This window comes from Hipposideros armiger, unplaced genomic scaffold (assembly GCF_001890085.2).
Source record: "Hipposideros armiger isolate ML-2016 unplaced genomic scaffold, ASM189008v1 scaffold_15, whole genome shotgun sequence".
NCBI classification, from domain to species: domain Eukaryota; kingdom Metazoa; phylum Chordata; class Mammalia; order Chiroptera; family Hipposideridae; genus Hipposideros; species Hipposideros armiger.
In genome coordinates this window covers 7,340,552-7,352,355 of record NW_017731365.1, presented here as the reverse complement: position 1 = coordinate 7,352,355, position 11,804 = coordinate 7,340,552, and the positions used below count along the sequence as shown (strand labels likewise).

The 11,804-nt window shown below is 47.2% G+C and overlaps 1 protein-coding gene across 1 annotated transcript in view; it reads left to right on the top strand.

Annotated features, from left to right (window-relative positions):
- DUSP29 (dual specificity phosphatase 29) overlaps positions 1 to 11,804 on the top strand; it is a 31,928-nt gene continuing 20,124 nt past the window's right edge. Inside the window, exons 1-2 of the mRNA XM_019624241.1 lie at positions 1 to 78; positions 9,716 to 9,949. Coding sequence (XP_019479786.1) covers positions 9,750 to 9,949 — 200 coding nt within the window. The 5' untranslated portion in view covers positions 1 to 78; positions 9,716 to 9,749. The remainder of the gene's footprint in view (positions 79 to 9,715; positions 9,950 to 11,804) is intronic.

The following is an 11,804-nucleotide window of genomic DNA, read 5'->3' as shown; positions in this document are numbered from 1 at the left end:
CCTGGGTGGCCGGGTGTGAGGCGCCACACGCCCTGTGGACCAGCACCTCCTGACTCAGCCAGGCCCCAGCACGCACAGGTAAGGCCCTTGGATGGTGAGGCTGGCACCTCTTGGGTCCAGCCAAAGATTCTTTGGGGGCCTGGGTGTAGTGATTAGAAACCCCCTTTCCACCCTGTTTCTGGAAAGACATAGAACAGCTGACATCCTTGTAGTGTGAAAGGTTTCTTGTTGCCCGTCTTTCTCTAGAGACTGTGGAATTTTCTCCACTTCCCTCCCTCCAAATCTGAGCTTCACGTTCAGTGACCGTTTCTAAAGGATAACAGGGCAGGTTCAAGCTCAGCAGGCCCTTCTGAGGCACTGGATGCTTTGTATCACATCCCAGCAAGGTCTACATTTGTCCACTTAGCCAGTGGAAGGGAAAAAAATCTCAATGGGAGTAGGGGAGAGAGACACCAGAGTGACTCATATCCTGTGTAGAGGGACACACATCACAAATAACTACTCCATCCCCACCCAGGGGAACCCTTCCTGGTGTCCTGGGTGACACTGAGCATCATTTGGATGGAGGGACAATTTTTGAAGCTTTTCCCAGTTCTGGTTGGCAGGATGGGGTGGGGATGTAGCCCTGGTAAATATGGGGAGACTGGGTCACGGACAGACAGAGCCATGGACCGAGCAGCAGCGCATGTGTAGGTCGGAAGGTGGGGAGGTGTCCTGCATCTCAGACCAGGGCTCTCCCATTAGACCCAGGTGCCCTTGTCCTGTGCCCCAGTGGCGCCTCGTGGGCCTGGCACCCAAGAGCTGCTGGGAGTGGGAGGCTCTTAATGTTCAGGAAAGCTGAAAATATTCCAAGGGAAACACTCTGAGTCAGAAGGGAGGGGGCATGTGGATGTGGGAGAGGCCTCCTCACTTACGGCCCCTACACCTGAGGGTCCTGGTACTAGGAGCTTCTTCTATGGCCCTGATTGTTCCCTTGTGCCCCCTCCTTGTTCTCTTCGTGACAAAATCATTTGGATCTGCCAAATGACATTTATCAACAACACTTGAAGGGCTGCTGAGCTGAGTCCCATACAAGGAAAGAGTGTTGGGCATGGGGAGGGGAGGGGGGTGTGGGAGAGTGTCTGAGGAGTTACGGGGAGGGCAGTAGGCCCGGAAGCCTCTTTGGGGGCCTGGGCCTAGACATTCACTCCAGGTCCTGGTGCCAGAGGTCATAGCTCCATGTGTCCTCTTCAGCCTGACTCCAGAGCAGATGGCGTTTGAATTTTCACTTCCAGTGACCCTTGATGGTTCTGGGCTCATCACTTCCACAGTATATAAGAGGACAAGTCTTATGGCCGCCTGGCACCACCAGCATATATTAACAGGCTGGTGGAAGGAGGTCTTTCTGCTCCTCCCAAAGCCTCGCTTGTACTTCATACTGGAGCCACTAAGCCCCATGACCCGCAGGAGAGTGTTCAGGCTTATGCCCCGTCCAATTTGCCACAACTACCCTACAGAGATCCTCAACCCTGGCCAATGGGCCCTGCTCCCGCTTGCCTACTCTTGGCCTAGAACTTAGCTCCCAACACAGCTGGGAATGCTCCACCCACCCTTCCCCCTGTCTCTTGGTTGCCCCTTCACGAAACATTCTCTGAGCCCACGCCGCTGTGCCAAGAACTTATACTACCTCATTTAATCCAACAACCATGGAGGTAGCCAATATCCCCATTTATAGAGGAAGCTGAAGCCCACGTATGTGAGACTCCGAGGCCAGTGAGAGTTCTTTCCACAACTTCACACCACTCTGTGCCTCACACTGGACAGGGAGACGTACAAAATCGAAAGGCCCAGGCCTGCCCTCAGGAGCATATATTTTGTGACCAAGAATAGAGTGACCTATTACTGACATGGGTTGGCTGCCTGGGCTGAGTCCCAGCCTCAGCACTTACTAGCTTGGTGTGATGTTACTAACCTCTCTGACCCTCGTTTTTTTCATCTGTAAAGTGGGGGCAGCTATTCCCTGTCTAGGGGGTTGTAAGAGTAGATAATCACCGGGCACACAGTGAAAGTAACCAACCATAATCATTTCTCTGTGTCCCGTCAGGGCCTTGATTTATTAGTGAGCTTTTGTGGCAGCTTTAAGAGGTGGGCGCTTGGCCCCCAGCTTTCCCAAGGCCCAGAGCCTCCTCTGTGCAGCATCAAGAGACAGGCCTAGTGAGGAATAGCGGCCTGCACTGGAAATGGAGGGGTGGCGGGCCCATAGTGAGGGCCACACCGCCACGTTCTACCCTCCTTCCCCTTCCCCTGAACAAAGAAGCCTCATGTTCTGAGGTGATGCACAGCGGGAAATGGTTCTTGAAAGACATGAGCTAAAAGGCCATCTATGCCTGAATTCACGAGCTGTGAAACTGCCTGCAGTGTTCCCACACATCTTCAGAGGAAGCAAAGGCCCAGCTGCGCAGGGGTCAGGAACCACAACTGGCTTGGTCAGACGTCATAGACTCTTGGCTCCTGTGCCAGAACCTCCTCTCCCCCACCGGGGCCTGGGCCACAGAGGTGAAATCCATCCCGGCCGGCCCCCTTGTCTGAGAAGGAAGCTGAGTGTGGGCCTCCAGCCTCCTCACCGTTTCCGGGAGGCCCAACTCTGCCAAACCAAGATTGGGGAAATCAATTAGGAGTTCATAAATTACCACCCCGAAGCACTTTGAAACCATTTGAAGAGTTAATCAAACAAGTTAATGACATCAACACCATCGTAGAAGGAATATTAAATTACCTCTTTAAATGAAGGCTTTTGTTTTTTTAATAAAAGAAGTTTATATTAATTCACATAATTGCCTCCTGTTAATGTACTTGCCAGAATCCATGAGAAGAAAAAAAAAATCTGTTAAACTTGGATTATGTCTGATACATTAGGAATTAAATTATAGGCAACAAAAAATTCCTGGGTTTTCATATCCAAGTTTTAATTTTTAAAAAATCCACAACTTTTATTTCCTGGCTGGGATCCTTTTTGTAGATTTAAGAGGCATAAAGACAAGCCCTGGCTTGTAGTAAATTAAAAATATGTATATTTATATATGTGCTCTGCTGCCAAATCCTGTCCCTCCACATACATACCCCAGCAGTAGGTATTACTCTCCTAACGGAGTACTTTACCCAACCACAATAACATTTTTAGCCTCCCCCTTCTTTCAAGGGACATTCCAAGCCCACCTTGGGTGGTGTCCTGGAAGAAACGTGGTGTGCATGCATTTAAACACAGACTAACTTTCCCCCAGGACCCCAAAGCATCAAGAATGTAAATATGCAATGGACACATATGCACAGATACAGAATATCGTCAAAGGGAGAGGAAAAATTTTTTTAAATTAGATTATAAACTATTCTACCAGAGCAAAAACTTCTAGAAGGCAGGGGCCTCTCTGACCCAGCCCATCTCTAGCTCCTCACAGAGGAATGTGTGAATAGAGCTAGCACTGGCCTCTTCCAAGGCCCTGCACCCATTTGCTTTTCTTCCTCTTAAAGATATGGTGTAAACTTCAGGACCCACAAAACTTGATTCTCCTCTGGTTTCCTGGGAAGCACTGAGGGACTAGAATGACCTATGCGTGGCTGCTGCCACCAGAGGCCTCAAGGATGCATCTTGGCCTTTAGGGAGCTCACAGTCATTGGGAGGGTGCTCAGTGCCACACAAGATGCAAGGAACACCTGGGCAGGCCTTGTCCTCAAGGCCACCCTCTTGTTTAGGGGGTGCGTCTACTAAGCCCAGAACAATTCTAAAATAAAACAGTCACAGGTTTTGTTACTCCTCCATAGACTCACATTATACCTGTCTACCACACAATTTTAGAAAAGATGGTTCCTTAAAAGGAAGAAGAAAAATCACATACAATTTCATCATCCTAAAATAAGGCCATAGTCAGTGTTACTATTTTGGTGAAACGTATTTTTGTGTAAGAACAGAATCATACTGTGCATGCTGCTTTGTAAACTTCTGGTTTCTTCTCTCCATCGGCACGAGCCTCTTTCCCTTTGATTTCTCAAAGTCACCACAAACACGGCTGTCTGTCATGTCTAACAGTGTCACCCAAGGTTTAGGGTGACAGAACTGACATGCAGTGGGGCGCTGCAAAGCTGAGCCTTGGGAATCTCTGTTCTTAGTCCTGTGGCTGTGTCCCCTGGGTGCTCCTCTCTGGGCTGTCTTTGGCCCCAAGCTCTCCCACCCTGCAGCAGGGACCCTCACACCCTCTCTGGGGACGTCCTAGAAGGCTCAGAACTCCCCTGGCTTTCATGGACAGAACAATTTAGCTCTCTGTCTTTCATTCCACCACTTTCTGAGTCATGCTTCAGGACTTACCTTTTTCTTATCAAAAGGATCCTCAAATGACATTTCTTACTAAGCAGGAGGCTTGTTCTGTGGCTTGCATTCCTGGACACGGCTACCTGGACAGTCTCGACAGGCTCCAGGGGTCCACTTAGAGATTTAACTGTCGCACTGAAATAAATGATGCATCTCTTGACCCGGCTTCTCCCATCCTCCACCTTAGAAAGTGAAACAGTTCAGGTTGGGTTTTTTGTTTGTCTGTTCTAAAAAGCATCTTTATCTCTCTTGTTACAGCTCTGTTTTATCAAAAGGGAAAGTGATGCTCAGGGAGGATGAGACGTATAGACCTGTGAGTCCTCAGCGATGGCTGGGGCCGTGAGAACACAGAAGCCATGAGACAGTGACCGGAGAAAGAGAGGGCCAGAGAGGTAGAGGAGCCCCAGGAAAGTGCCAGGTCCCAGGAGCAAGTAACACAGAGTTAAAACCACAAATCAGGAGTTACAAGCAGTTTCCTGCCCAGACTGGTCTGTTTGGCTAGCACAGTTAAAAAAGACATGGTTATTCATTTAAAATATATTTATCAAAAGAATCCTAAAATAGAAAACAGGAAAAGAAATCTCTCTGAGTCCTGATACTTGCCCACAGTATTGACATTTTGATGTTTTTTTCCTAATTAAAAAAAAATAAGAAAATTATATAAGTTTTTTATTTTTTTAATATGGAATCAAATCATGGTGTCAAAATTGTAGTTTTGAATTCAGATCAAAGCTTTTTCTCACTGGGTAAGGAAAACCTTTAACCAAATGCAAGCTGTACCATGGAAAATTCTGAAACGGAGTCAGAATTCAGGAAGGGTCCCTGTGTTGATCATTCCTGGAAATAGCTGCTCAAAGGAAAGGCCACTGCCTCACAGAGGGCAATGGCACTCCAGGCCTTCGTGGTCAAGTACCACTTGGCCTCTGTGTTCTCTGTTGTCACAGTATCTTTAAATGTTTTTAAAATAGCAGTATGTTACTTTAGATCCCTTCAAAGGCATCCTTGGGACCAAGGTTTGGGTGCAAGTTGTTTTTTTGCAAGGTGCTCCAGGAAGCACTGTGTGGAGTGGACAAGTGAGGCTGGAAGGGAAGAGAGCCAACAGGGGACATGTGAGTGAGCAGGCTGCCACTCTGGGCAGCTGGGGTTGGAGCACACAGCAAGCCTCCAGGAGACTGCAGGACAGACTCCAAAATGGTCACACTCAGGGTGGAAGAAACTGGGGTATTTGTCCACCAACTCCTGCCCCTCATTCGCCAACGACTTCTGGAGTTAACACCCCCTACTTCAGGTCTGCCCAGTGCAAATACAGGACAATACCCTCCAGCAGGGAACTACAGGGGCTTGAGAAAGGAAACCTTTTGTGCATAAGGGCATTGTCCATTTGTACTGCAGAGATCCGCGCCAAGGAATGAGACAGGGCAAGGAGAGCATCTGCTACAGCTGCCTACACTTAAAAACCGGCAGGTTTCATACGAAACGCTGGCTTTCTGACTTCTCATAAGGAACACAGAAAATCTGGGCTTGCATTCTCCCACGGAATGGCAAGCAGCCTTCCCTCTTCAGGGGGGCACTTGCTCTCTCGTCTGTCACAGTCCCCGCCACTCCCCAATGGCTCCTGCCTGTGTCCAACAGTTAGGTTTCTGTTTGTTTATTCTTTAACACCCAGCCCATGTTCCTCCTTTCCGTAACCTGCCTGGCCCCTCTGGGAAGGAGCCTGAGTTTGCTATCCTTTGAGGAAGAGACAGGCCGATGCCACACATAGGCCAAGTAGCTTGCAAGTTGGCATTTGGCTTCCTGGGACCAAACCTTTAAATATGAAGCTGTAACAGGAACCTGGAGGCCTCTCTTGACAACCTGCCCAGCTCTCATTATGACATTTAGCCTGTGATTGATATTGTGTGTGTCATTGAGACCTTGGCAGTTAATCTCTGGGTCGAATCTATGGAAACCAAACAGAACAGATTTGTCTTCCCCTTCCATTTTGGCTGTGATCTGGGAAACAGACGCTCCTGGCCTCTCGGAGATTCAGAGATTTGGGAGCCTTGCAGAGAGGGATGCACACAAGCCGCCTTCAGGATTTGGAAAGATTACAGGTCTGTGGTTTCTGGCCGGCTCTGCGCTTTGTTCTCTTCCCCCATCAAATCTGCACGTTGGAGGATAATAGATCCCAGAGCTCCTCCGCATGCCAAGCCGCTCTGGGTAGACCACACCACTTCCTCTTCTGTCTGGAAATCCAGCCGAGGCTTTCAGCACGGAGCTGGGGATGGGGATGGCTTCTTCCACAGCATAATAAAGGAGGAACAGCCTCGGCAAGGGTGAAGTCAGCTGCAGTGATCAAAGGAGGCAGCAGGGGTTTTAGAATGTAGTTTACTTCAGTTATCTCCCTGAAATCACCTCTTCTGAAGTCTCCTGTAGAGGCAAGCAGGGTTCAAAATGGCCTGCGCCTCCAAATGTAGGGAGATGGTGCCCAGCTTCTACTCACTGTGCAACAAGAAGAATTGGCGCCATGCACGGGCTGAGCTGCAGACCTCTCAAAAGTAAGGCGCCTGCGGGCCTAAAGCAAGGAGAGCCGCCACTACACTCATAGAAGACTGAGGTGTCTGTGCTGGTTCCCACCACAGAAGTTGCTGGCCAGCCCTTGAAACCCTCTTTCCTTGCTGACTGGAAATGCCTCAGCAGCTCTGCCTGAGTCCCCAGCACAGGCCTCACGGTCCTTTATACATCTACCCGCTCAGTCATTCATTCGGTCATCCCATTCATTCATCAAGCCATTCCCTCATTGAACAAATACTTTCTGAGCACCTCCCCCATGTCAGACACTGAGGCTACAGAGATAAATGCCACTAAGGAGCCATCTTCAAGGAGCCCGGAGTAAGACCGTCCAGAGACCCTCACTCCTCTTAGTCCTGCACCCTTATTCTGGGCTGAAGACCTGGCCTCCACTTCAGTGAGAAGGTGGAAAGCATACCGAGCACCCTTACTACCCTTCTCTTGATGCAACAGCTCTTTGATTCTTTAGCCACACTCTTGGGCAATTATTATCAAACTTTGGTGAGCATAGACTCACTCACTTGGAAGCTTGGTCAAATACAGACTCCTAGGCCCCTACCCCCAGTCCAGGGTGCAACCCAGGAAGCTGTAGTTTTAGCAAGTGCCAGATGATTCTGAGGGAGGTGGTCTTTATATCATACTTTGACAGACTCCAAAGTAGGGTCCCCTCTGCTGCCCACTGCCCCCACACCCCAACTCGGGATTTTGCACAGAAAATCACAGATCCTGGCTTCCCACAATCCCCAAAGACACACACTGCTATCTACTTTAATTCATCTACCATGATCTTGGGTAAATCAAATGTCCCAGAGCAGTGGTTTCAACTCTTTCCTTTCCTTTTTAAACTTTCTTCTTATGAAAAATGGCAAACACACACAAAGAAAAACAGTAACTACCTTGCAACCATCATCCAACTCCAACCACCAACATCCCTGGCCAATCCTGCCCCATCACACCTCCACCTATTCTTTCCACCCTCACACACAATGTATAATATTATATGTTTCCAACTATATTATTTTTGAAGCCAATCTCAGACATTATATCATTTCATCTGTGAGTATTTCATTTGTATTTCTGTAAGACAAGACCCTGTGGTATAATTTAACTGTCCTCTGAATCTCCTGGAAATTGGATGTTAGATCCAGACTCTGAGGATTTGATCAAAGATTCAGGTTTTCCTTTGGCGAGACTACTTTCGTGATGGTGGTGTGTTCTTGCGTTGGAAGGCCCATATGTCTGAACAGGTCTTCTTAGGTTGCTAGCAGTCAGCGTTTAGTGCCAACGCCCATTAGCTCATCAGATGTTGTAAAACGGCACTTCCTTCCATTTTTATTATCTGGACTACTTTATACGAGAGAAAATTTCCCTTATCTACCCAGTAGAAGAGTTTGTATCAGAAAGGAGCCATTAATGCTAGATTCTTTCCCTTTACTCATCTGTCTTCAAAATAATAAGCTGGTTCACTAGCATCTTCCAACAGTGACTAATTGTTTTACGTATCATTACGCCTTAAATGTTTGATGTGTTTCAATCCACTGCAGTTATTTTTATTTTTCATGTTCAAATTTATGACAAGTGGGAGGCTCTTTGAGTTATGTTCTGAGTCCTTCTGACATGACCCTAGTGGTCTTTGAAGCTACCAACCCTTTTTTAGCCCTGGCCTGCCCCTCCTCACACTCCATCTCCTACCCCCACCCCTGCCCTCTCAGCAGTTGTTTGTTTGGGTTTTGTTTTTTTTCAGAAGACTAAAACCATGTGTTACAAACATTCTCAATTTACAATTGTCCTCATCTGAAAATGGAGATAATAATAGTGCCTACCTCACAGGTTGTTAAGAAGATTGTAAAGCACTGAAACAGTACCTGGCACAAAATAAGTGCTAGATACATAGCTATTAAATAACATCCCCTCCCTGTCACAACCCTCCACGTTTCTCAGGCACTCCACCCTTTTCTCTTTCCCTCCAGTGTCAGAGTATAACTTCCCTTCCCTGACTATCTGAGTGTAGACACATCAGTCACTCGGCTCAGGGAATGCTGCCCAATCCCACAGCGAATTCGTTTCCTTAGGGGACACTGGGAATTCTCCTCCTGCATTCCATGTGCAGAGCCTGGCAAGCCCTACCAGTACACATTGCAATCTGCTCCCAAAGCTTTCCAGCTAAGGAACATGTCTTCTGACCCCCTGGTGAGTTAACACACCTGTCAGTCTCCTAGTGTGAGAGCTGCGAACATTGACTTCAACTGTCCTAACAAGTTGACGGAACCGCATGCAGCCAAGTTTCCTTCTGCCCCAAGGCTCCTGAGGCCCCGAGAGTGTGTGTGGCTGCCCAGACTAGACAGGCTCAGGACTGACAGGTGTGCCCTTTCTGGAGGCGCCAGCTCCCTGCTGCTGATGAGTCCGCAGCCTGGAATATCAGGGACCTCTGGGCCTTCCTATTCGTGTTCAAAATGGCCGAAGCCAGTATAGTCCAGTCAGATAAAGGAAAAAGTGGGCACCAAAGAGGAGGTAAAATCTAAAAGGGTCTGGCTGCCTGAAAGAAGTTTGTCACGGGTCTGCAGCAAACCCGCCTCCACTTGGCTCAGAGGGTCCTCAGCACTCTTGCTCTGAAGAGACAGGAATGTCGGGGACGTGTTGTCTAACCGCCATCATGGCTTTCCTTGTTTACCTCTGGAGCCTGGGAAGAGGACGCAGGAGCACAGCAGGCCTGGGAAGTGTCTGGCAAATCTTGAGCTCGGCTTCTTCCCACCTCCTTTCCTAAAGCCCATTCCCTACCTCTGTCCCCTGCTAACCCCAATTCTGACCCTCTCTCATGACCAGCTGCAGAAAGGAAAGAAAATCTCTTGGCTCCGAGATGACATCCGGAGAACCCAAGGCAAGCCTCAAGAATGCCTACCCGTCTGCTAAGAGGCTGCTGCCCAAGGCGGAGGAGGAGGAGGAGGAGGAGGACTACTGTACCCCCGGAGCCTTCGCGCTGGAGCGTCTCTTCTGGAAGGGCAGTCCCCAGTACACCCACGTCAATGAGGTCTGGCCAAAGCTCTACATTGGGGATGAGTAAGTACCTAGGCTGAGCCCAGGGGAAGGCAGCCCTCCCAGGTCACACCCCTGGTCACCTCCTCACCAGAGATTTTGCTTTTTAGGTTAGTTGTTCCATGAGAACTCTAACAGTTAGGGCTGGGTTTATATTCATATTACAGAAAACTCAGAAAGGGGGCTGAAGCAAGATAGAGGTTGATTTTTCTCTCACAGGAAAGAAGTCCAGAGGAAGGCAAGCTGGGGCAGGCATGGGGTCGCCAGGGGCATCAGGGACTCAGGCTCCAGTGCTGCTCCACCACCCTGAGGGTGTGGCTTTCTTCTTCAAGGCTGCTGCATGACCGAGATTCCTGATAGGGCTCCAGCCATCATCTGTAGGATCTAGACTGCGGGAAGGTAGAGGGAAAGTAAGGGCAAAAGAGCATCTAATCGAAGGAAAGTCCCACCCAAGACTTCCCCTGTCCCTAGCTGCAAGGGAGGCTGGGAAATGTAGTCTTTTATTTTAGCTGGTTATAATACCAGCAAGAATAAGGTCACTTCTCAGGTTGATGGCATAGGAGCACATCAGCCTATGTGCTGAGAAGCTCCTATGATAAATAATATTAATAATAATGCTTATGACTTATTGACTACTATGTGCCAGGCACTATGCTAAGCATCTTGCATGCATGATCTCATTTTATTTTCACTAAAATCCAGTGAAAGATGCACCTAATTATTCCCATTTTAAAGATAAGGAAACTGAGGCACACAGCAGTTAATTAACTGGCCCAAGGTCTACAGCCCAGTAGGTGGCAGAGAGCTGGGATTCAAATGTAGTTTTGCCCAACCCAGACACTTCTATCTAAACTCCTCCCTCCCTCCCTCAGCATTCCAGTTCTTAGTCTATCTCTCCAGGGAGCAGATGAAGCAGGGCTTTTGCCCGTGTAATTTCATACACACCTTGCTGCTTAAAACCTAAAGATATCTGTCTCATCATGGGAAATCCAGGGGCAGCCTCCTTTGTCGGGGTTTTTTTTCTTAATATTTTAAAATTGAAAATGTTACAAAAATTGCATGCCCTTTTATATTAAGTTAAACTAAGTAGAGGATTATAAAAAACAAACTGAATAATCTTCCTTTGCTCTTTCTCAATTCTACCATGGAGTAACCAGTATTATGTTTACTTGCATACTTCTACTACTTTATGTGTACTATTGCAAACATACGGAAACATATACACACATATAAAGGGTTTTTGTTTCTTTTAAACAATTTTTAGAAAAAAAGAATCACTATACACACACACACACACACACACACACACACACTATTCTGCACTTTTAATATTCCGTAGTATAGTTGTACCACCATTTATCAAATTGTTTCCCAGTTGTGAATACGAGGGGAACCTAGGTGAGGGGTATATAGGGACTTTCTGGACTATTTTCTTTTTTTTTAATAATAGCTTTATTGAGATATAAGTCACATACTTTAAAATTCACCTGTTTAAAGTATATAATTCAGTGGTTTTATTATATTCACAGAGTTGTGCAACTATCACCGCTATCTAATATCAAAGCATTTTCATCACCTCCAAAGGAAACCCCAAATGCATTAGTAATCTCTCCATATTCCCCACCTTCCTCCAATCTTAGGCAACCACCATTCTGCTTTCTGTCTCTAAGGATTTATCTATTCTGGACATTTCCTATAAATGGAATAATAATATTTGGTCTTTTGTGACCAGCTTCTTTGACTTAGTGTAATGTTTTCAAGGTTCATATGAGTTGTAGCATGTGTCAGTATTTTATCTTTTTTCATGGCCAAATAATCTCTGTGTTATTTTTGCAATTTTTCTGTAAGTCTAAAATTAGTTAAAAATAAAACATGTACA